The sequence below is a fragment of the Panicum virgatum genome, chromosome 6N (assembly GCF_016808335.1).
Source record: "Panicum virgatum strain AP13 chromosome 6N, P.virgatum_v5, whole genome shotgun sequence".
In the NCBI taxonomy this organism is placed as follows: Eukaryota; Viridiplantae; Streptophyta; class Magnoliopsida; order Poales; family Poaceae; genus Panicum; species Panicum virgatum.
The window spans coordinates 7,033,396-7,059,185 of record NC_053150.1 but is presented as its reverse complement, the minus strand read 5'-3'; the positions used below and the strand labels follow the sequence as shown (position 1 = coordinate 7,059,185).

The 25,790-nt window shown below is 44.1% G+C and overlaps 1 protein-coding gene across 2 annotated transcripts; it reads left to right on the top strand.

The window, feature by feature from the left end:
* Positions 1-21,729: 21,729 nt before the first annotated feature.
* Positions 21,730-24,714, top strand: LOC120677425 (protein LSD1). 2 transcript variants are annotated; one of them, XM_039958581.1, is made up of 6 exons: positions 21,730-21,882; positions 22,542-22,690; positions 23,079-23,192; positions 23,560-23,676; positions 24,139-24,248; positions 24,388-24,714. In XM_039958581.1, the coding sequence occupies exons 2-6, from the start codon at positions 22,633-22,635 to the stop codon at positions 24,421-24,423; spliced, it is 435 nt and encodes a 144-aa protein (XP_039814515.1). In that variant the 5' UTR covers positions 21,730-21,882; positions 22,542-22,632; the 3' UTR covers positions 24,424-24,714. The 2 variants fall into 2 exon arrangements, with proteins under 2 accessions (XP_039814515.1, XP_039814516.1); XM_039958582.1 differs by having other exon boundaries at positions 21,731-21,882; positions 23,560-23,673.
* The last annotated feature ends 1,076 nt before the right edge of the window (positions 24,715-25,790 follow it).

Below are 25,790 nucleotides of genomic sequence, written 5' to 3'. Positions count from 1 at the left end.
TTTTTGGAAATCGTCAAACTAAAACACTAATTTTTAATTTCTTTAAATCTTTTGAAATAATCCGAAGAAGATTCATCACGTCCTTGCTTAATCGATGTTAAGTCTAACAATTTCGCTTCTGTTTCCCCACTAAAAAAGTGATCATGAAACTTATACTCCAACTGAGCCCAATTGCGAATAGAATTAGGAGCAAGCGAGGAAAACCAAGAGAAAGCAGTTCCAGTCAAAGATAAAGAAAATAAACGCACACGCAAAGCATCATTGAAACTGGCTTCTCCTAATTGCAAGACATATTGACTAACGTGTTCCCAAGTTGTACGAGAATCATCACTATTAAATTTAGTAAACTCAGGAATACGCCAACCAGCAGGAAAAGGAGTAAAATCAAACTCAGCAGGATAAGGTTTTTGATATAAATGTGTAGTACCCATGTCCACCCCAAGCTTACTCTTAATCGCATTGGCCAGATCTTCTTTGAACTTAATAAGATCAGCCTGATAGTGCTGGCTGGTATAAAACTCAAAAAAACGATGTGCATTAGGGTTTCCATGCACCATCGTCTGTGAAGAAGTTGGGATCGGTCCTTGGTTAGGTCCAGATCCTCATGGCCCTCCCGCTACAGTAGTAGGGCGAGGTGGCGTATACAGCGACAACTCATTAGTTCGGCTAGGGGCAGCCGAACCAGGAATTGTCTCGAGAGGCGTCGGCGACGGCACTGAGTAACTGGTCTGACCGGTCTGGTAACTGGTCTGACCGGTCGTATCGGTCTGACCAGTCTGTGAGACCGGTCCGACCGGTGCTGTGTGCACGGTCGACGGTGGCGGGTTTGCCCTGAGAACGAGTTCGGCGGCATACTATAGAGTGGTTCAGATGTGAACTCAGGGGTAGCCGAACTCGGATCTGATGAGTTAGGATCTGACATGGGTTGTTTACCTTTAAGCGCATCAACATCACTACTCAATTTAATTAGAATATCACCTGTAGCGGCTTGTGCAGGAACAATCTTTTGATCCATCATGGATGACATTCTATGAAACATATCAGAGGGAGAGAGGCTTACATTGGAGATCTCTTCAACCTTATCCTTGCTAAGCTTGAGAGACGGCAGTACGAACTCTTCCACTCTCTTGACAAGGCCACCACGATCCTTCTTGAAGCCCTTCAAGAATTGTGCCTTGACATGCTCCTCCACAAGAAGGTAGGCATTGCGTTCTTCGGTGAGCTCCTCCATCGCAGCCGTGATGATGTTTTCCTTGTCGATCTCTGAAGAGCCCATCTTCTTCAAGGAGTAGATTAGATCGGTTTTAAAGCTAGATTAATCTCTCCTCAGCGGAGTCGCCAAAAAGTGTGTTGACACAGAATTGCGCCAACGCACTCGAATGCGCTAGAACGCATGACGATCGTCAAAACGATCAACACAGCGAAAACCCTGGGCGGACCGGTCTGACCGGTTTCGCCGACCGGTCTGACCGGTGCAGGCAGGGAACTCGCGAAGACCTAGAACAGCGAGCTCGGGAGGGACCCCGTCGGAGCTCGTGATCGTAGGGTTGCTATGAGGTCGGCAGGCCACTCAGAACGTCTTCAAATGCCGCCGTGGTGAAGGAAGAAAGCAATCTAGGGTTGGAAAAGGCTAGGGTTTGAGAGATAAAAGTAATGCGATTTTTTGTATTGATTCGATTGGGAATCACCTCAATCGGCCTTAGCCTTTATATTTATAGGCCGGGGAAGACGTACCCCTTCATGAGTAGGATTACATGAGGACTCTTTACAAAAACCCTAATTCTACTCGGACTGTACAGACCAGACCGGTCAGACCGGTAGACCTCAGCAGGTGCCAAATTTGGCTGTCAACAAATATCAATCAGTAGCAGGCAGGCAGGCAATCTTATGTCCCTGTATGCATCTCATCTCCAGTCTTTACACTGTTCCTGGTGTGTAGAGAGTTTGACATTTGCCTGCAGAGTTTCAGGCACAAGAAAGTCTTGCTCATCAAAGGAGCTCCAGGGGAGGGGACTGTGCTGAGACATCAATGGGTTGGCTTCTCTGGCCTGGGCCTTATCCCATTATCCGCTATGGGAGTGGGTGGTTAGCTGGGGCAGACATGTCATTCTGTCCCTGAGCAAATAAACCAAGCCCTTCTACTGTGCTGTGTGCTGCTTTCACATGACCCTGAAGAAGAGGGCACCTTGAACAGGGATATCAGTCAACAGCAGTCCCATGCTGATTATGCTATAACAAAAAAGAAAAGGTGAATTTGTTCAAAATGCAAATCAGGAGCATACATTTGGAACGCAGAAATCTCACTGAAATTCAAACGCTGTTATCTTTTTAAACGATGGAAAAAACAACTTGAAACATCATTTCTTCCAAAAAAAAATTGACACTCGCATCAGTCATGAAAACTCATTCCTTTATTACAAATGGGGTGTTAACTTTTCGATTTTCGTCTTTTTCGGCTGCATCTCTCGTTCCTGCTTCCCATTTTTCAGGATGGTGCGGAGGGTTCAGGGATATGCTTATGGTTTCACGATGGCGAGATGCTGTGTAGATACAGAGGGTCGCCCAAGAGATCATGGGGATCTACCAATGGAGACGTGCCCTTTGGCAGCCACTCGCCCCTTCTTTGTCTCAGTTACCACAGCAAAATAGCAAATGGACAAAAAGCAGTGAGGACTCAGCCCGGCATGCAACAGATTCAACTCCATTTCAACTCTATCCTGCTTAACTAGAATGTTCAACCAGCCTAGGTATCCACATGCTTTTGCATGTATGGTATGCGTAATTGTAGGTTCAAGGGCCTTGTTTGGTTCGCGCGTGCTACTTCCTAGCGCAACTTTTTTTTTCATGCATGGAGTACTAAACGAAGTTTATTTGTAAAACATTTTCACAGATGGATATAACTTTTCGCGACGAATCTAACGACGGTAATCAATCGATGATTGGCTACAGTAATGCTACAGTAACCAACCTCTAATCGTGCGGCTAAAAGTCTCATTAGATTCGTCTCGTGAAGTAGCGCAGGAGTTGCGAAGTTAGTTTTATAAAATACCTTTATTTAATACCTATAATTATTAGTCAAAATTTGTGCTACGTGTGCTACGCCCCAAACCAAACACGGCCCTTTTCTTATCATGGTTTAGAGTATGCCAAAGAGCCGGACCTAACAAAGTATTTCAATTTCAAGAATGCAAACTTTCGGTGGCTTCATAATAATATTATATTATGTATGTGTAACCAATTAAGAAAAGCACGGATGATTAGATATAAATCATAAGATGCATTCCAAGAAGTTGTTACCGTGACACCATCACCATACGACCACTAATGAAGCAGCTTCATGAACCAAAGCTCCAAAGATGGTTTTTCTCCTCAAAGCCCACGAATTGTCTCCTCATGGGGCGACTCGGGCGGCGCCCTACCTCCCGCCGCCACAACCCCCCCCCCCCCCCCGTCTCCCGGCCTCCTCTCCACCTCGCCGCCATCGGAGTAAGGCACCGGAAGCCCGCGTGCCTGCTGGAAAGGTGGCGGCAGGGCTCCTCCCACCAGCCCCGGGGTGGTCCTACCCCTAGACACCGACGCTGGCGACGGGCTTGGTGGCAGTAGCTAGGGGGTCGAATCCGATGCCCCTAGGGGTCCGCGATCGATTGAGCTGGGCCTGCTCGCGGAAGAGCTCGCCCGCCTAAGGCGGTGTAACACCCCGAAAAATTCACCCAAATAAATTACTCGCTAAAAATATTTTTTTCAAAATCTTTTCGACGCTGAGCTCAACTCATTCCAAATCCTTCTGTCCGAGATCCTGATCCCCCGAAATTTTCACCGGCGATCCGCCGTCCCGACACCAGTACCAATCACTGTCCTATCTCTTTCTTTTCCTCGTTCCGCGTGCTCGTCGCTGACCGGCCGAACGCCGCAGCACGCGCGTGGCCGACCGCCGCGAATCGTGCTGACGCCTCTCTCTTTTCCCTTTTTCTTTTCCCCCTTCCCTTTTTCTTTTTTTTCCTTTTCCTTTTTCCCCTCCTTCTTTCTTCCTTCTCTCTCCCTACTTCCTCCACGCGCTGCACGCCGAGTGCTCTGCTCAACGTCGAGCGCCACCACGTCGGCCCCCCCTCTCAGCACCACCACCGGCCACCTCCAGCCCTCCCACTTGTGAGGCCCTGCTCACCGTCCCATCGCTCGCGCCGCCATACCCCCCTTGGCCGCCTCGTCCCTCGCGCTCGCCGCGGCCGGCCGCTCCACGCCGAGCTCGGCGCTCCGAGCAGCCCGGCCCCACCTCCACCACTTGCGCCTACCCTCTGCGCCGCCTATCGCCCCACCGCGCTACACACCACCGCCCAACGTCGCCTCGAGCGCCACCGCCGGCCCCGCGCCATTAAAGCTCGTCCTTGAACTCACCGGCCACCGCCGCCGCGCCTGCCCTCCTCCCACCTCGCCTGGGCCTATAAAAGGCCCTCCCCGCATCCCTCTACCCCCCCCCCCCCACAAACCCTGGCCGCCACCGCCAGCTCCTTATCCACGCCCGCAGCGCCACCACCACCACCTTCTCCGGCCACCTCTGTCCGCCGTCGTCGCGCAGCCTCCATAGGCCGCCTCTGCCCGAAGTGAGGGAATCGACTCCCCTGGGCCCCCTCGCGCTTTCCCCCTCCTCCCGGCCGCCGCCGTGGCCCAAGGGCCGCCGGCCAGGGCCACCGGCGCCGCCCCCTTCCCCTCCCCTGTTTTGGTCGCGGGAGGGTGGAAGAAGAAGGCAGTTTTGCCCTTAACCCCATGGCCTTTCCCCTTTTTAATTAAGAATTCTACCCCCTTTAGATCTTTTTCCAAAAGAGACCCTCTCCTTTTCCCTTTTAAAGAATAAACCCCTCCACTATATGAAATTAATTCTAAATAAACCCTTGTCCATTTCTAGAGAAGCCCAAACATTTTCCAAAATTCTATCTAAGTCCTTTCACTCCCGAGAATATTTACAAAGAAGCCCCTGAACCCCCGTTTAGCGCCTAAACACCTCTTTGATCTATCATTTCATGCGCCAAAAATCCTCTGTTTGCCCCGAAACTTTACCACACCATTTCTAACATAATTTTGGCCGTACCATTAGAAAATCTCCTTAAAATATTCTTCCCACATCCATATCTTAATTTTTTTTTCCTGATTCGAGCTCAACGATAAAACCTTTATTTCTTTTTCTTTATTGTGTGCCTGTTTGTGTGCGTCGTAGATCAAGGTGTGAACGAGGAAGAACCTGTCGACGAGCAGTACCGCGAGCAAGTGTGCGAGGACCAGTACCGCGACCCCGAACCCGAAGGATAGTACCTCGATCAGGACTTCCCGCAAGGCTTTGTGAACGGCAAGTTCAATCTCATCCTTTGATGCATATTTTGTCCCAGTTTTATAAACATAACCTATTGGCCTATTTTACAAAATTACAAATGTTTTTACTGCTGAAACATGGTTGGATAGCCACCCCTTGACTTGTTATAACCATTCCTTGACCACTTAGATTGATGTCTATATATGATTCGTTCTGTGTGGATGTTAATTACTGCTAGAATTGCTTAGGATCTTGTACTCGCTCCACTACACATTAAATTAAATATGAGTATTTATAAAGGAAAATGTGTGAGTGTGTGGGAAGGGAAAAGGTGGATTTGTTGGAAAATAAATGAAAGATGTGTTCCGATGAGATGGATGGCATTTCTGTGTGAATTGCCAAAAGGTGTGCTCGTACCTTGGTGGTTGAGCAAGAAGATTGGGAGATATCATCTTGTCACAATTAAGGACTGAGTTGATGTGTCATCTTGCCTAACTCAACTATTGTGCAAACCACTCGACCATTATGTGTGGCAACGGCTTAGCATAAACCCCACTAGTTAGTCTGACAGCCATTAGGAGAGCTGAGAGCAACGGGTGATCAAGGAGAAGGGATAAGCTCTGTGTGACTTATACCCCGGTTAAACCACGGTGATAGGTCAATGACCCCTTGGTGGATCCCGTGTTGGCTAGTCAGGTCTAGCTAAGGTGGGTAATGGCTTTGTTGGGATCTGCACCGACACTAAGGTGATCGTGCTGTGGTACCCCGTTTGTGGGTAAAGTTGCACACCTCTGCAGAGTTAAAAGCTATTCGAATAGCCATGCTCACGGTATTGAGTGAGTTACGGTTTGATCACATAACTAGTGTTTCTTCTGGGAATGGTTGGGATGGCGTGTGTTGTTTTGGAAAAGCGTCTGGCAGCGGTGCTGTGTGCTACGGCAGATGAGGAGTCCGATAGCAATTTAAAGCTTGGATCCTATGTGGATCAACTCTACGTGTCAAGATAAATGCTCTGAAAATCCTTTTCTTTCAAACAAACCCATGCATAAAAATTAGCTTTCCGCAAACTAAACCCTAGCCTTACCCTTGATTTATCATGTGCATCTGTTTATACCCCCTCCATGGGTGTGGTTGGACTTGCTGAGTACGTTTGTACTCACCCCTTGCTTAATTTTTACAGAGGAAGATCCAGACTTTATTCCCGAGGATGTTGAGTAGGGGTTCGGTTCTGCACCCAACCTTGCCTGTGGATAGGGTCACCCGCAGGAAGCTTCGTATGGCGCAAGACTCTGATGACCTCTTCGTAGTTAATATCGTTGTTTGGATTTTAGTTGTTATCCTCGCAATAGTGGCGTTTCATTGCCTATTACCGCGCAGAGTTGTACTGTTGTAAGGATCACCGGGGTGTCCGACCCTAGAGGGGGAGGGGGTGAATAGGGTCGCTAATCGCTTTTCTATCCTATGGCTCAATCTAATTGCATAAGATAAACCTGACACGTCCTACACATGCTAGTTATGACTAAGGTTTATCTATGCTACCCTCTACTTACCCCAAAAGACTTGCAACCTATAGCCAATCCTAATCAAACTAACTAGGAAAGTAAAGGTAAGCAAGAAAGAGTAAATGCGGAAACGTAATGCGGTAAGTAAAGCGGTAAGGGAGAGGATATGCAAACTCCCGTGAAGACACCAAGACACACGATTTAACGTGGTTCGGATAGGACACCAAAGTCCCTCCCTACGTCCACGGCCACTTGCTCACAAAGAACAAGTGGGATGCCGAGTCTCTTCGCTTGATCACCGTCTTGCCACGCCTCCAAGGCTCCCGACAAGCAAAGGCACAAGCAAAGGCTAAGTGACGCCAAGTCACAAAGACGAGGTCACCGCCACCGTCTATCTCGAAGCGTCACCACGGCACCGTCTTCACTATCTTGGAGCTTTAACACCAAGTAGGGGCCTCCTTCCCCGCACAAAGTGTCGTTGCCACTCCACACCAAGTCGGAGGGTCACACGACGAGTACACAAGTTGCTTGCCGCAGCAAGACTTTCTCTCAAGCTAGTTCTCTCAAGAACTAAGCCTAAACAAGCACTAAGCACTCTCACAAGTGTGCTTAAGCCTATATGATGTACAATGAAGCTCTATGGTGGTTGGAGATGATCTTTAGCTCTTGTATACTTCCTTGAACTCCAGCACTCTCAAATGACCCGGCCTTGGGGGTATATATAGGCAGCACAAGCAAATATAGCCGTTGGAGAAAAGCTGCCCGAAAAGTGCTTAACGCCGATTAATCCGACGTACCCCAAAAGCCATCATCGGTTCAACCGGTGTATGTAAACTGCTACTTGAAAAACTAGCCGTTAGCAAATAACCGGTGTATCGCCGGTTTAACCGATGCAATCAACCGGTGTATGTAAAATTAGCGTCGGTTTAATCGGTGATTTGTAACTTCTTCACGTTCCTCCAAAAACCACCTCTCTGGACAACTGAACCGATGCAATTGACCGATGCATCGTCGGTTCAACCGGTGTATGTTTTTTCTTCGGTCTTCATTTGATAATGCACCGACGTATGTATTTTCTTCAACGTCGGTTAATCCGGTGAGTGTATCTTCAGTTTCCAGATTCTGGACAATTACACCGGCGTGTGTCTTTTCCTTAACATCGGTTCAACCGGTGTATTGAATTTCTTCACAGTCTCTTCGATTCTTGTCCTTTGGACCGAAGAGGTTTCAGGGCGCTGCCCTGAGACCTACGGGTAGCGGAACCCCCGTAGGGGTGGCCCTTCGGGCCTTGCTACGCCTCTCTTCTCTTTGTCATCACTTGAACCTAAAAGCTTGAGAATAGTCATCTTAACAATCACATTAGTCCAAGTGTTGTGTGTGTCATCAATCGCCAAAATATTATATTGAAATATGGCATGAGAGGCCATTTTCGCTACAACGGTGATGTACTATCTAATGTAATAAATGTGTTATCAGCCTCCTGAGACTGATATTTGTATCACATTTGAGTCACCTCTTATAAGGGGACGCTTCATGCGGCTGCTGGCAAGCTTGCTCCAAGCAGCACACGCGAAGCTCGGGCCGATTGTGAAGATGGGGGTGGCGCCCATGGTGGTGGGCACATGCCTGGTGGTCTGCAACAACAACGAGTGCTAGTGCCGGCGGCGGTAGTCGACGACAACCTCGATGTGGAGCCTGGTCAGAGGGGTGGCTGCCGATGTAGCTGTGCAGCTGCTTTTGGAGCTGGTGCGTCAATGCCTCCTCTCATGGACCTGCGTGGGGGTTGAATCGGCCATGGATCTGCGCTACTCCTATGGTCCTGCTGCTCCTCGTTCAAGTTCGGCAGCAACCATGGCCATAGCTGTACATGGTGGCGGTTCTAGGCGAAACCTCTGTTGAAGACGGTGGCATCCTCAGATGTCACACTTCTCGCAGGAGACGTTGTCGAAGACCTCCGAATCTACCTTCACCATAGATTTCTTGGTAGCCTATTTTCTCCAGGTGAAAACCAAGATCCGACTCTATCGGATTGAGCAACATTGGCATTTTGACGTCAAGCTCTCGTTGGAGGCATTATCTCGAAGATGGGCATCTTGAGCTTGTGCATGGTGCGGTACTGTGGTTGCTGCTACAATTCGCGCTTGTGCTTAACGTGGTTGTGCTATCCGTGGTTAAGCTATATTTTCGTTCTTTTGCTAGGACATGGTATTGTTACCCGTGGTTATGCCAATTTACCCTTGTGCTAGGATGTGTTGTATGAGACCTAGTTTAGCTAGGTAGGTTATCAAGGTTTTTGCCGGATTTTCCTAAATTAACCGAGCATTAGGATTTTGTCTCGTTTTCCCTAACAAATAAGATCTTTGATATGTGCTTTGCCACACCATTTGAATACAATTTAGGTAGGGATGCTCTCCCTTCGGTGACCACAGAAAAAAACTAAGCTCCTAAAACCCTTATAGGATCATTCTTCAATGTCGAACCTAACCTCCCAAAACCCTTGTGGGATCATTCTTCAACAACGAAGAAGGGAAAGGCTGTCCGAAAATACAAATGCTAAACAAATCTGACAAACCAAAATTCTGACGAGATCGACTCGCTAAATGTCAAGAGCATGAATTGCATTATTATTATTATTATTATTATTATTATTATTATTATTATTATTATTATTATTATTATTATTATTATTATTGTTGTTGTTGTTGTTGTTTTCCTCAATAAAAGCTGCATTGTGATCGTGGAGAAGTAGGTAGCCCATCTTGCAAATGGGCGGCGAGGACAGTTCGTGTGCCCTCCACAGCACACCACTTTTACTGTGTGATAACGTGTGTAGCCCCAGAATTTTTTGTACGAGCCTCGTGACTTGTCTGGTGTGCACGTGGCATCTCCTCAGCCACTACATCCATCTCAAACGTGAAGTCCTATAGCGTTGGCATCTAATCTCTCATCTCACTGCAAGGGTGGAGCCGCACACTGCAAGGATTGGCAAATTCGAAATTTTTTTGTGACCATCAACCTGAAATTTTCTATTCTTAGGAGGTTTATATTTCGAAAAAGTGCTGTTTTTCTAATAAATGAATATCATAAACACGCTGTTGCGCTAATCATTTAACGAAGAATTGATGTTAGATTTTTTCCCTTTTCTAATTGTAAATCATTTTCTCTTTGCGGCATTGCCTAGTCATCATATTGAAACGGTGGGCTGGAACATGGGATCGATTGATTTCATGTCGTTCTCAAGTTAGTTGAACTACGCTTTAGTGTTTCTACATGTACCAATTTTGTGGAAACTCTTGCATCATTGATGACTAGGATACTTGAAGAAAGCAAATTGATGACTGATTCTATGGTCTAGGAGTTGAGTTGAATGTTACTGTGCTATATGATTGGTATTTAATTACATACCATTATATCAATCTTTCAAGTTTCACACCTCATTTATTATGAAAATATAGATCCTGTTTTATGCTTTTTGATGTCACTACTACAGAATAGGCCTTCGTTCCAGGCCATTTGTCCCGGCAGCCTTTGGGCCCGGGACAATAGGTGGCTTTTGTCCCGGGTCCAACGGCTAGCCGGGTCAGCGGGGGGCCAAGGCCTTTTGTCCCGGTTGGAGACACCAACCGGGACAAAATGGGGCCCTTTTGTCCCGGTTGGAACCAACAACCGGGACAAAAGGCCCCCATTTTGTCCCGGTTGGTGTCTCCAACCGGGACAAAAGGCATTGGCACCTTATCCCCTTCCCTCTCCCCCCGCCCGAGCCATTCAGCTCACTTGTTTCATGCTGTTCTCGGCTCGGGAGGGAGGAGTTCTTGCTCATTTCTTCACCACATTTGTGAAGATCTTTGATTCCCCGTCCATCCATCGGCGCTAAAGGTTTGGGGCTTGTTTTTCTCTTCTTCCTTGGCTTGTATAGCTCATTTCATGCTTTAGAAATAGAGAAAATGTGTAGCTAGCTCATTTCTTGGACATTTAGCTAGATTGCATATGTAGGTGTGATTTTCTTTTAGATTTAGATGAGTATGTGGATAGTAGAAATTTTTAGAATGAGTGTAGACACTTCATGTGATGTACTTGTATACATGACCATATTGTGGATAGTTGATTTTTGTATTCATGAATGAATTAATGAAATGAGTATATTAGAATTTTTTGTAATATGAATGAATTATTCATGAATGTATTTATTCAGTACTCTAGTGTACTCCTGGAACTAAAGGGTGTCAAAGTAATTAGAAGTTATAGAGAATTCTTTCAATTAATTAGAGATTTCTTTAGGATTAATGATACATTTCGTCTTTTTTATATGATTTCATTGTTATTTGCAAGAGTTATTAATCTGATCATTGTAATTGTAATAGTAAATAATTTTTGCATTGTAATGGTAAGAATTTATAATTATGTGGAAAATAAAGGTATTTTTCAGTAAAATATGGCTTCAGCAGCTGGAGAGAGTGGCGCCGGTGGGGGTGATCGTTGTCCTTCTGGAGAGAAGGGCACAACTCGAGTAGGTCGTCGGTCCAAAAAACCTAGTGCTTTTCATAGGGCAGCGCTCCGTTATTTGGAAAAAGAATATAGAGAATGCATGGTAAGGGGCGAGGAACCTCCGTTTGATCTTGAGGATTTATTGTGGCGTTATGGTTCGTCACCACCAAACTCGGAGGTTTCAGCTCCGCCATCTTCTTCTGCGCCAGCAAGAAATCTGTTAGAGCATTCTGCGTTCCAACGCAAGGACGGTTGAAAACCTATGTTTTGTTGACCGAATTTTTAAATTTCATGTATAATACTCCTTTGTTAAGTTCTGTAATGGATTAAGTAATCCTTTTAATTAATCAAGATGCATGATGGATATTGCATATCTTTTAATTATTCATGTTATGTTACATTTAGTTTAATTTAGGTTTGATATATTTTATTTATTCGATACATGTAAAGAATTCAAATCGATTTATTTAAAATGCAGATGGACCGGCAATGGATGTACAATGCTGACCGACGTTCGAAAGAATTCATTGATGGCCTGCATTATTTTTTGTCTGTGGCTGAGGCAAACAAGCAGAATGGTTTTATGTGCTGCCCGTGTGTTCATTGCAACAATAACAAGGATTACTCATCTTCAAGAATCCTACACAGCCACATTTCTGCAAATGGTTTCATGGAGAAGTATGTTTGTTGGACGAAGCACGGAGAGCAGGGGGTTACCATGGAAGACAATGAAGAAGAAGATTTTGACGACCACTTTCCCGGGAATGCTGGAATCGGTGCATTCGATGACGATATTCCCATGGAAGAGCCTGAAGTAGATGTAGCAGAAAATGATCCCAGCGACGATCTGGGGCAGGCATTGCACAATGTGCAGGCAGACTGTGAGAGTGAAACGGAGAGGTTGAAGTTCCAGAAGTTGTTAGAGGACCACCATAAGTTGTTGTACCCAGATTGTCAAAATGGATTTAAGAAACTTGGCACCACCTTGGAGTTGCTGCAATGGAAGGCGACAAATGGTGTATCCGACAAGGGATTTGGTGAATTACTCAAACTTGTTAAAAAATGCTTCCTAAGGACAATGAATTGCCTGCCACAACGTATGAAGCCAAACAACTTGTTTGCCCTTTGGGACTGGAAGTGCAAAAGATACATGCATGCCCCAACGACTGCATCCTCTACCGAGGCGAGTACAAGAATTTGGATGCATGTCCCGTATGCAGTGCATTGCGTTACAAGATTAGAAAAGATGATCTTGGAGATGTCGAGGGGGAGCCTCCCCGGAAGAGAGTTCCTGCGAAGGTCATGTGGTATTCGCCTATAATACCACATTTGAAGCGTCTGTTTAGAAATAAAGATAATGCTAAGTTGATGCGATGGCACAAAGAGGAACGCAAGAAAGACTCGATATTGAGACACCCCGCTGATGGGTCGTAGTGGAGAAAAATAGATAGAATGTACCCTGAATTTGATTTGGATGCGAGAAACATAAGGTTCGGTTTGAGTACGGATGGCATGAATCCTTTTGGTGAGATGAGCAGTGGTCATAGCACTTGGCCTGTGACTCTTTGTCTGTACAATCTTTCACCATGGCTCTGCATGAAACGAAAGTTCATCATGATGCCAGTGCTTATCCCGGGCCCAAAGCAGCCCGGAAATGACATTGATGTGTACCTAAGACCATTGGTCGAAGAACTCTTATTGCTCTGGGGCGATGAAGGTGTACGGATGTGGGATGAATACAAACAGGAAAACTTCAACCTACGAGCATTGCTGTTCGTAACGATCAATGACTGGCCTGCTCTTAGTAACTTGTCAGGACATTCGAACAAGGGATACAAAGCATGCACACACTGTTTAGATGATACCGATAATATATGGTTGACTCACTGTAAGAAGGTTGTATACATGGGTCATCGTCAGTTTCTTCCCATCAGGCATGCGGTACGAAAGAAGGGCAAGCATTTCAAAGGCCAAACGGACCACCAAACAAAACCGATGCACCGTAGTGGTAAAGACGTCTTCAACATGGTAAAAGATCCAGAAGTTATTTTTGGAAAGGGATCTGGTAGCCAACCTGTTCCGAACGAAAACGGAATGGCGCCCATGTGGAAGAAGAAATCTATATTTTGGGAGCTACCATATTGGGAAGTCTTAGATGTTCGTCATACAATTGATGTGATGCACCTCACGAAGAATTTTTGCGTCAACCTGATAGCATTCTTGGGAGTGTACGGAAAGACAAAAGATACAGTAGAAGCACATCAAGAATTGCAACGTATGGAAGAACGAGATGCCTTACATCCACAACAGCGAGATAATGGACGACTATACTTAAGTCCTGCCAGCTATACTCTTAGCAAGGAAGAGAAAGAAATCATGTTTGACTACTTGAGCAGTATAAAGGTTCCATCTGGATACTCATCCAATATAAATAGAATTTTAAATTTGACAGAGAAGAAATTTACAAATCTCAAGTCCCATGACTGTCATGTGCTTATGACCGAACTTCTTCCGGTTGTGCTGCGGGGGATTCTGCCTGATAACGTCCGGTTAACCATCGTGAAGATATGTGCCTTCCTCAACGCAGTTTCTCAGAAGATAATTGACCCGGAGAATTTGATAAAGCTGCAAAATGATGTGGTGCAATGTCTTGTTGGCTTTGAGCTGATATTTCCACCATCTTTCTTCAACATCATGACACATCTTCTAGTGAACCTTGTCAAAGAAATTGATATCCTCGGACCAGTATTTCTACACAACATGTTCCCATTCGAAAGGTTCATGGGGGTACTCAAGAAATGTGTTCGTAATAGAGCTCGTTCAGAAGGAAGCATCGCCAGTGCCTACGGAACTGAGGAGGTCATTGACTTTTGTGTTGACTTTATTGATGACCTTAAACCGATTGGAGTCCCTGAATCGCGATATGAGGGGAGACTAACTGGAAAGGGTACATTAGGAAAGAAATCTTATGTCTGCACAGATGATTTCTCATTCAAAAAAGCGCATTATACGGTTCTTCAACAATCATCCTTGGTTGACCCATATATCGAGGAACACAAGAAAATTCTGCTCTCCAATTTCCCGGAAAAGTCTGAGGCATGGATTACACATGAGCACATGAACACTTTCTGCAGCTGGTTGCGGAAGCATCTAATGCATAACATGGATATAACTGAACAACTGTTCTTATTGGCTAGGGGACCATCTTGGAATATCTTAACATACTAAGGGTACGAGATAAATGGAAACACATTTTATACGATAGCCCAAGATAAAAAGAGTACCAACCAAAACAGCGGTGTTCGTATGGATGCCACGGACAATAATGGAAGAAAAGACACATATTACGGCTACATTGAAGAGATATGGGAGCTGGATTACGGTCCCAATTTCAAGGTGCCTCTATTTCGTTGCCAATGGGTTAAGCTATCTGGAGGAGGGGTAACAAAAGATGAGTATGGGATGACAATAGTTGATCTCAACAATCTTGGGTATAGAGACGAGCCATTTGTCCTAGCCCAGGATGTCGCTCAGGTTTTCTACAATAAGGACATGTCCAGCAAGCCAAAGAAGGGGATAAACAAGCAAAAGGATGAGCCTAAGCGACACATAGTTCTATCAGGAAAGAGAAACATCGTTGGAGTGGAGGACAAGACAGACTTTTCAGAAGAATATAATAATTTTGTTGCCATTCCACCTTTCGAAGTAAATGCTGATCTATGCATCCTGCTAGCCAATGATGATGCTCCATACTTGCGCCGTGATCATAATCAAGGGACATTTGTGAAGAGAAAGTCGGTTACCGCTAATTCTTCATGTACTTGAATCATTTTATATTATTGTATAAAAACATAATCGCAATTCGAATACTTTTATTATATATGTACTGTACAATTATACTTTATGTGTTATATATATTATTTTATATATTTTTCACTTAATTACTAGACTCAATTATAATTTTCATTCAATAATGGATTACTCAACTAATTTTATTTATTTCATGAAATTACATTCACATTAACACACTATACTCTCTCACTAACACACACAATCTCACTAACACACACTATCTCTCAAACTCACACACTACTCATTAATATCATGAAATTGCTTAATTTTATCTAAAATTCACTTTTTAAACGTAAATATCGTGATAGAATCCACTTTCTGTCGAAAAGCAACAGTTTGAAAAAAAATTCACCTAATATATTTTTGCATGGTCAAAATAACAAATATGATTTCAAAAAAGTTAGATATTTCATTGACCCAATCACTTGAATGAAAATTAATTATTTTTGTTGCGTGTATCAAGTTTATATAGAGATAAGAAATTTTGTTCCATAATTTTTGGAATCATAATTTTATTAACTAAATTAACAAATGAAAGCCAATTTTAAAAGAGAAGTAAAAAGAAACAAAAACAAACATAACATTAGGCGGGAACAAGAGAAAACGGCCCCTTTTGTCCCGGGTGGTAGATCTACCCGGGACTAAAGGTGGGCCGCGGGCGGGAATTTTCCCGGCCCGCCCAAAAACCCCTTTTGTCCCGGGTGAAGCCACCACCCGGGACAAAAGGTCCTTTTGTCCCGGGTGGTGGCTTCACCCGGGACAAAAGGCCCCCCCCCATATATTTCCTTCCTCCCTCCTTCGCCCTTCCCCCAAACACTTGTTTCTTTTGGTGCCGCCGCCGTCCGTTCCCCTGCTCCCCCCACCGTGCGAGCTCAACGTCCCCGCGCCGTCGACGATGCCAACCAGAGCCCCGCCGTGCGAGCCCAACATCACCGAGCGTCGTCGTCCCTGCGAGCGCCGCCGCTGTTGACGTCCGCCATCCCGGCCCCGGCCTCGTGCCACCTCGGCTTCGCCGCCCCGGCCTCCACTCCGCGCGCACGCCCTCGTCTTCGCCGCCCCCGACGGCCTCCACTGTACGCCGCCACGCCGCCACCCTCTCCGCTGCGCGCCACCGCGCCACCAGCTCCCCGCCTCATCGTCCAGGGCCGTGCCGCGCCCCTAGGATTCCCCGCCGCCCTGTGTGAGTAGTGTGGCCGGCCGCATTTTCTTTTTTCTTTTCAAATTTTATGTTTATGTAGAATTCAATTATTAGAATTCAATTATCATGTATGAGTAGTGTTAATTTAATTTATTATATATTAAGTAGAATTCAATTATTAGAATTAGGTGCAAATTTTGTGCAAATGTTATTAGAATTCAATTTTGGATATATTATTAGAATTCAATTATGGATATATTAGTAGAATTCAATTATGGAAATATTATTAGAATTCAATTTTGGAAATATTATTAGAATTTAATTAAGGAAATATTATTAGAATTCACTTTTGGATATATTATTAGAATTCAATTTTGGATATATTATTAGCAACAAATTATGGATATATTATTAGATAGAATTTCGAGAGAAATAGAGAAGGAAATATAGAATTACAGAGAATTTCTATTATGATGTATTCATTATTTAATTATGTCATTCAAAGACTTTAATTCATCATGTATTTATTATTTTTTATGTCATTCAAAGAGTTCAATTTATCATGTATTTATTCTTTAATTATGTCTCGAGCTCGCAAACTCGCGCTAACACACAAACATTTCCGATAGTTTCCGATCGTTACCGATCCCGACCGAATCGTTTCCGATAGCTTCCGATCATTACCGATCCCGACCGAATCGTTTCCGATAGTTTCCGATCGTTACCGATCCCGACCGAATCGTTTCCGATAGTTTCCGATCATTACCGATCCTGACCGAATCGTTTCCGATAGTTTCCGATCGTTACCAATCTAAATATGTGGATTATTTAGATAATTTTTTAAGGGTTTTATTTGTATTCATATTTTAGTTACGATGGACCCGCGACACATAGACGCGGAAGACGAACAGTTCCTGTTGAATATGATTGGCGAAGGTCAAGGAGATGTTGCTGAACAAGCTGATGATGGCAGCAATAACGACATATATTTGAATATGTCCGGTGATGGAATTGAGGCACCATCTATTCAGGATGACGCTGCTGCTGAACAAAGTGCTAATGTACATATCACAACTATACTTATTTGTAGTGACAATCATATTTTCATCTGAATCTATATGAATACTATGAATGTTTTTTTATAGCCGTCTGGATCATCGTCGCAGCAGAAAAAGACGAAGCGAGGCCCAACAAAAAAAACTGGAAGGGTGGTTCATTATAACGGAAGTTGGTCCAGATGGCGAACCGATCGCTCCAGAAGCTACCGCCAAAAAATTCATAAGACAATCTGGATGTATTGTCAGGGACCACATCCCGATCAGCTTCAGGCTCTGGAAAGCTTCCAATCCAAGCGAGGAACGGGATGCGGTACCCGAAAGAGAAAGAATGGTGCTGGCGGGAGTTTAAGAAAAACTTCACGGTTCCAGCTGAATCCGAAGAGATATGCAAGCGCTGGACCCTGAGTAAGATGGCCGAATAGCTGCGATCATTCAAGAAAATTTTGACGAAGAAATATATCAAGACCGGGACCACACCCGTATTTACCGGCGAGCTTGAAAAGCTCAGGGGTCACTGGGATGCATTTGTGGAATACAAGTCTTCAGAGCTTGGGCTTCAGAAGGTGCAGAAGGCCAAAGACAACGCCTCGAAGAAAGTGTACCATCACACTCTAGGCCAAGGAGGCTACAAGCTTGCAGTACCCAAATGGGAGAAGATGGAGTAGGATCTGCTTAACAGAGGCATCCAACCTGCGACCATGAACTGGCCTGAAAGGTCAAGGACCTGGTTTTATGGTCACGGGGAAAGCTTGGACCCATTGACTGGTGACTGCATCTATGGGCCAAACATCCAGCGAGCAGCCCAGAGACTACAGGAGGCCATACAAGCAGCGGCTGAGGGAACATTCCAACCGGATAGAGAGAGGGACGAGCTGACTTACGCCCTTGGGAATCCAGAGCATCCGGGCTGCACAAGAGGCAAAGGCTTGGTTCCGTGGAAGTATGGGTTCAGGGATTACATTGATTCAAATAGAAGCCGGCAAAGAAGAAAGAATGATGAGCGGGAGCACTTGCGAAGGCTAGAGGAACGGCTCATGTCACACGATCAAAGACTGGAGGAAGAGGTTCAACGCCAAGTGGCCGTAGCAATGAGCCAGCAACAGCAAGCGCAAACGGTGCCTCCAGAGCCTAGTGTCGCAGCCGATCACCTGTCTTAGCGGAAAAGCACCTGCGCTTCCACAGACGTCGCCATCGCCGAGCCCACGGGGATCCAGGACGCAGTAGAAGCGTCGGCCCTGCAGCGATTTCCAGTGGATGAGATCACCCACCGGACACCTTGTGACCTGCAGACTGCCGTTAAGAACTTAATGTTCACTGTTGCGTATGGTACCGCCATGCCAACTGAACCAGGCGACGTGTACCACGGGCAGCAAATTTCGCCTAGATACACAAGAGTTGGCGTGGAGCAGGTGTGCCAGGGTTGGGAGACGCTCGAGCTTGATATTCCTGGAGGCGATGGGGAGAGGACACTAGCAGAAGCCATTCATGGCTACATCCTATGGGATAAGCGCTACATTATCCTAAAGTCGGATGATCAAACACCAAGACCGGCATCTCAGCATGCCTCTCCAAGACCGGCATCTCTGCAAAACTCCCCAATGGCAGCACTGTCTCGGCAAGGTTCACCGGCACATTCTCCATCACCATCATCTCATGCGCCGATGAACACTCAAGCGTCACCGTCGCCTCCATGGTCACCCCCTCTGCCGCCGGCAAAGAAGCAGAAACGGCCGCCGGCAAAGAAGGTAGCTGCACCGGCTAAGGAGCCTCCAAAAAAGAAGGAAAAGGAGAAGAAAACCAAGGAGGCTCCTATTAAACCCTGGGACATGAGCCTTGAAGAATGCGATCGGATAACTCAAGAAAGAGTTAAAGAGCACTTCAAGCCGAAGCCTAAGCCGGAGCCCGAGAAAGTGATAAATCCGATAGATTTGAAATTTTTTAAGGGAATGTGCGAAGCAAATAAGAGAAAATTCATTCCGAGATACCCCCCTTCAGACTACGAACACACAATTACCAAAACTACTGAGAAAAAGAAGAGACAATCAAAGTCGTCGTCGTCCGACGTTCCACAGCTCGGAGCCCAAAAGAAACAATCAATAGAGCCTCTCGTAGTGGGACAGACGACGCAAGAACAAGACTTTGTTACATTTTTGAAAGAATCAAACCTGACGGCCGCTCAGATTGCAGGGGGAGAAGATATTCCAAAGGCCGATGTGGTCGTCAAATGGACGTTTGAGATCGGCAAAACTCTTGTACCCCCCGAAGTAGTGTCTGTGCTTCCAACGCAAATGTATAAGCTGCACCAGCACTACATGCGTGCGATGGCTGATTGCATCTTCATGCAGGGCGCAAAGATTAAAGATGATGATTTCTTACGGGGGAGGCCATTATATGGATAAACTGGGAAGAAATTTACCAACTATTCCATCAGAAGGCCCTCAACATCTCTATGGTCGGCTTGTGGGTTCTGTAAGTATTTTACTCTCTTTACGTATTATTTTGCATGATCTCAACATACTGATCTCTTGATTTATTCGGTATCATGTAGAATGGAGATACATACTTGCAGAAGAAAGGGATACTCTCACCTCGGCTTCATCAACCCAATTACTTGTAATTGGAGGCTTCTGCGTGACAATTCCGATGAGATATTCCAAAACTTGTTCAAGTACATAAGCGTTCATCACAACAAGCAAATGATATTGTTTCCTTACAACTTTGCGTGAGTGATTCCTTCCGTCTAACTCTTTCTATTCTGTAATCGAATTATTTAAACCTTAACTACCAAGAACTGCCTCTGTATAATCTTGCAGTGAACATTTTGTCCTAATTGTCATAATTCCCGAGAAGAGCCTACTCGTGGTTATGGACTCATTGAGGAGACCTCCAGAACAATACGAAAATCTTCTTAACATGATGAAAAAGTAATTCTACAACTACTCCGTCGATGACCGATAATTTGAATCACTTTGTTACTTGACTATTATTGTTCTAATCATGCACAGGGTTTGGAAAGAATTCGCTAAAAATCATCCAGGCAAATTTGACAAGGAATTGAAGATCAAGACAGAATTTTCGGTACGAACTTGGATGATTCGTTGCACGATTCATTAGTTTTATTATATATTCATGTAAATACCTGATAATTTCTTCTCTCTTAAAGTGTATGAGGCAGAAACCAGGCACTGTATTGTGCGCATACTATGTATGCAAGAACATCCATAGTCTGGTAGGTCCTCCAAAGGGCTAGACAGATTGGGAGGAGGAAGTAAGTAAAAAGTTTGTTAATATTTGAGCTCGTATTTTAATTAGTCGAAATTAATTATCCCTTTTTTCCATAGGTCGGGGAGATGCGCGATAAACTCATACCGGAGGAAAAGATTATGGCGATTCAAGAACAATTCTCCGGATTTATTGTTGAGCAAGTCCTCGATCCAAAAGGCGAATTCTACTATGATGGAATATCTAATATTGACAATCACAGCAAATACGACAATATACGCGTATATATGTAATTAAGAACGAATATAACTATGTAAATATATATGTGTGTCTATGTATTAAATTTCTATTTATGAATATGTATGTATGTATTAAATTTCCAAAAGGTGAATTCTACTATGTAATTAAGAACGAATATACCTATGCAAATATGATGGAGTATGTATGTATTATATATATAAGCACTCCAATAATATATATGTGTATATATATATATTTATATAATATTGGTCCTAGACATTTTCATATGTAAAGGAATTCACATGTATAGATATGTGTATACATATATATATAAGTGAATTAATTTATATATGAAAACTATCTAGGACAAATATTATATAAGTAACTATACATATATGTATATATTAGTGGAGATCATACACACTGAATTCGAATACATAAGTTTAATTGAAATGCAAAAGTATAATTGAAATAGAAAAAGAATTGAGAAAAGAAAAACATGAAAAAAAAGAGACATTTTGTCTTACCAACCGGGACAAAAGGGTGCGCCAGCCACGTGGGCACTGGCTGCACCTTTTGTCCCGGTTGGTGTTACCAACCGGCACAAAAGGTCCTCTTTTGTCCCGGTTGCCACACCCGGGACAAAAGGTCACCCCTTTTTGTCCCGGACTGGCGTTCCCGGTTGGAAAACTGGGACAACAGCGGTTTCCCAACCGGAACAAATCAACATTTTTGTAGTAGTGTGTATCAATGTTCTTTACTATAATGAATCGTTGAGTCATAGGTTACCAAAATTTAGTTTCAAAATTTTATACACTGAACTGCACATTACAAATGGACAAACATTAAACAGACTGGAAATAAATTCAGACGCTACATTTTATTTTGAGCACAAAAACAAAGGTTCCTGTAAGCCGAGAGAAGCTTTTGGATACCTTTTCGGCCACCCATGATATGCTCCGTCTTCTTATCTTCTCCCCTATAAATTTGTCAGACTCTCTATACTACATAGAGAGAGAGAGAGAGATGTGCTAACCCATGAACTGCTCTTATGCATGCGACAGCCATAAGCATTGCTATTAGGTGCTGCTTCCCTTCCTCTTCCTGCTCTTTGTTTTCCTTCTTCCCTCCTTGCTCTTGTTCTTTGATGATTGGTTGGCAACTGCATCTTAGGATTTGTTTTTTTCCTTCATTTTTTTATTTGCCCTGCTCCGGTCCTGTTGGTGATTATTTACCTGCTATGTGAGATGGCAAGCATTCCTTTGTTCTTTTGGGCCACTGGATTAGTTGTGACTTCTTTAACCCCTTGCCTTATCCTGAACTTGTTCTGCTCATTTTCTATCAGGCCAGCAATGGCAAACGGTTTTCATGAATGTTGTGGTTGCTCATGGACATCCAAAATAGGAGATTTAATCTCTTCAAATTAGCAAGATTTCCTCAAGTTTGGTTGCCTTTTCAAAATAGCCTTTGGCCGAGCTGGTGGGTTGTGGAGCTGTTCTTGTTTCTGCTATTTTGTTCATATAACTGAAGCACCGGACTTGATGAGATTCTGGAACTGGAACCTTAAAAGTTTTGCACTTGATGTGCATTTGGAGAAGCAGTTTCTGTTCCCCAAAGAAATCCTCTAGTTTCTTGTTGTTAGTAAAGCACTTTTAGTGTATATTTTGTTTGCAACTTTTACTGATTTCAGAGTTCACCGCTGAAGACTTTCTTGCTCTCTCATCGGCGCCTCTTGCATGCAGGGCAAAGCATCCAGTTTCCGACGCCTGATAGCCGCCGGAATCTGCGAGATCTCCACGAGCAGCGTCGTCGGATAAGGCAGCCGGCACGGCAATGCCGGTTCCCCTTGCCCCGTATCCAACTCCTCCGGTGCCATTCACACCCCCCAATGGTAAATTTTTTTTGCCCCCAATTACCACTGCAGATATACAGAAGATAATTTTCTCTTTGCATGTAAATGTTGTTCGGTATAACCAAGGAAATGTTAGAAAAAAAAGGTATTTCTTTTACCAAGGCATGTATGCCATACAGTTGATACGCTGCTTGATTTGAGCTAGAACCTGCAATTCCTGGTTCAGAACTTGCAGCAGTTCCTTCTGCTTTGTGAATTTTCTTATATTCTTATGGAACCAAAAATAACTGCCGGAATGAACTGTAGAGGTTTATCTGCTGACTAGGATGTTGCAATGCATGAAAGGGGCCTTTTTGAAACAAAGATTTCGATTATTTGGTAGCTGTGAATTCACATACCGAAGTGTCATTTGTCCTGCAATTTTCAGGGGCCCAAAGCCAGCTTGTCTGCACCGGGTGCCGGAATCTTCTCATGTATCCAGCTGGTGCAACGTCTGTCTGCTGTGCAGTTTGCAGCACCGTCACCGCCGTGCCGGCTCCGGGTACGCGCTTCAACATTTTGGTTTGATGAATCTGCGAGTAACGCAGCATCTGAACATTGAGCTACATTTGTGCTGATTTTTTGTCATACTGCCCATTCGTTCTGTTCTTTTTATCAGGATAAGAAGTGTCATTTGCTGTATATAAAATTTTGCAGCTTGCAAACTGTATAGCATAGGGGATGAAAGTTTTATTCAGTACAGAGATCTAGTTGCAGGTTTCATGATAGTTTAGGGAGATCAAACGGGAAACCTTTGCCCATTGAAGCTTTGCAGTTTTCTGAAAATTTGCTGATGCAGTAATAGCATTTGGCAGCTGGCCTCAAATACATCTTTTGTGGAGTAAATTTGCCATCTGGATTTTGCGCAGGAACTGAGATGGCACAGTTAGTTTGCGGAGGATGCCACACTCTCCTAATGTACATACGTGGCGCGACAAGTGTACAATGTTCTTGCTGCCACACTGTTAACCTGGCTATGGAAGGTAGTAGTAGTACACCAATGAAACTACTATATATTTCTCCTCTTCCTCAGTTGCAACAAGTATATTCCGTGTCTCTGGTACCTGTTTGCAAAATCCTTCTTCTGAAAAGAATATATTCTGTGGTCGGAAACTCTTGCAATCAGCCAATAACACTTTAACATCACAGATTTGGCCTATCTCGAAGTCCTATTCACTAAAATAGATTATTATTCAGAAATCTGAAAAGTTTGACAGGGATATCCTAGAATCACAGAAGTTGGATGAATATCTCATACATCTATTTTAGTCTGCCAAACCTTTGCTGAAAAATGCACAAAGATTTTAGTCCCATTCATCAAGTTGTGAACTCTCACAAGCAGAGAAATTCTATCAGTTGTTCAGAGTTCAGACTTCAGAAAGATAAAGAATTCTTGACTAATTCTAAACGTTGCAAGTGATGAATGTTTCCCTTATTTTCTGTCTCAGCGAATCAGGTCGCCCATGTAAATTGCGGGAACTGCCGTATGCTGCTTATGTACCAGTATGGCGCTAGGTCTGTGAAATGTGCAGTCTGCAATTTTGTGACATCAGTTGGGGTAAGTATTCATCAGAGTGCTCTTAACTGCTCATGTTGTATAAAACTAACATCATTTCAGTTCTATTGCCACTGTAAAGCAACTTGTATTGCTCATATCATGATATTTAAGAATTAACCCCAGTTTTCGCTCCTCTCAGGCCTCACCTGGTGCAGAGCAGAAGCCCAGCAGCTGATGTTCCTGAAAATACTGAGATCACCTATGAAGGCAGCTTCTGAAAAGGATGCTTTGAGTGCACATGTATAGAGTTCTTCCCTGAAGCAATATTTTCTCCTCCTTGATCTCCATTCTTCCCATCCATTCTGCGTTCATTCGATGGACCTGGCGAGCCCGCGGAATAATGAGAGTTTTGGGAAATATCTAGTGCTCAACTTCGTCGACTTGTCTGTAAAACTGAATGAGACATATACATAAACCTATGGTGTTTTCTGTGTTTCTGAATTTCTGAATGTTCCTTTTGACTGCATTTGATTCAAATCTAACTTTTTCCCTCCATTTTCTGAAGACCATTTTTCTACTATGGTTTATGCTTTTTGCCAATTCTTGAAGAACGGATGCATGAGCAAGCATTGACACTGCTGTCTCTGTCTATCTGAAACTTCTTTAGGAGACGTGCAAAAACTGTACCCACCACCCAGATGCCACAATCGGAGAAACACTGTTGCTTGCTGGGACACCGGGCACCGTCCCTCTGTTTATTATTATCCAACTGTAACTGCAGACTTGGTAGTTGGTACCCTCTCCCTGCACCAGCAAGCAGGGCTGCCATATGGCTCCATACAGCTCTGCAGGTACGATAGAGGTCGGTGAATCATTCATGCTGACTAGGGCTGTGTTCACTCCCCCAAACTCCTCCAAATTTTCCATCACATCGAAACATTAAATATAGCAAATGACCCATGCATGGAGTACTAAATATAGGTAAATAAAAAAATTAATTGTATAGTTTTGATGTACATTGCGAGACGAATCTTTTGAGCCTAGTTAGCCTATAATAGAACAATATTTACCACAAACAAACGAAAAGTGCTACAGTGTACTACAGTATCCGGTGTAATCTTTTCTACCATATTTTCGCGGATCTAAACACACCTTAGGACTGTGTTCACTGATCCACTTATTGACAATAATGCATCGTCACAGTACAGAGAAGTTAATGCAAAAATTCAGAAGACAAGACACACTGATAAAAGCAGAGTCATAGTCTCATAATAGATGGGGTTCAGTCGAGTCAGCAGTACAGTAGCAGGAGTTGAGGAACAAACGGCACAAGGCCTAACCTGAACACCAACCCCTAAACCTAAACCTTCTATTGAGGAACAGACGGCACAAGGCCTCGATTTAAGATCCTAACCTCTACCGTCTTATCAACACTAAATCAGACGCTCATAGTCAGATCTTGATCTGTAAGGCGACTAGTTTCTGTAGATCATGTTTCAATCGCTGTGTTCGCTTGGCTTGTCAGCCAGTAGTACTGTTCTCTCATACTAAATTAGCACCAGCTACCAATCAGCAATACTATTCTCTCATAACAAATCAGCA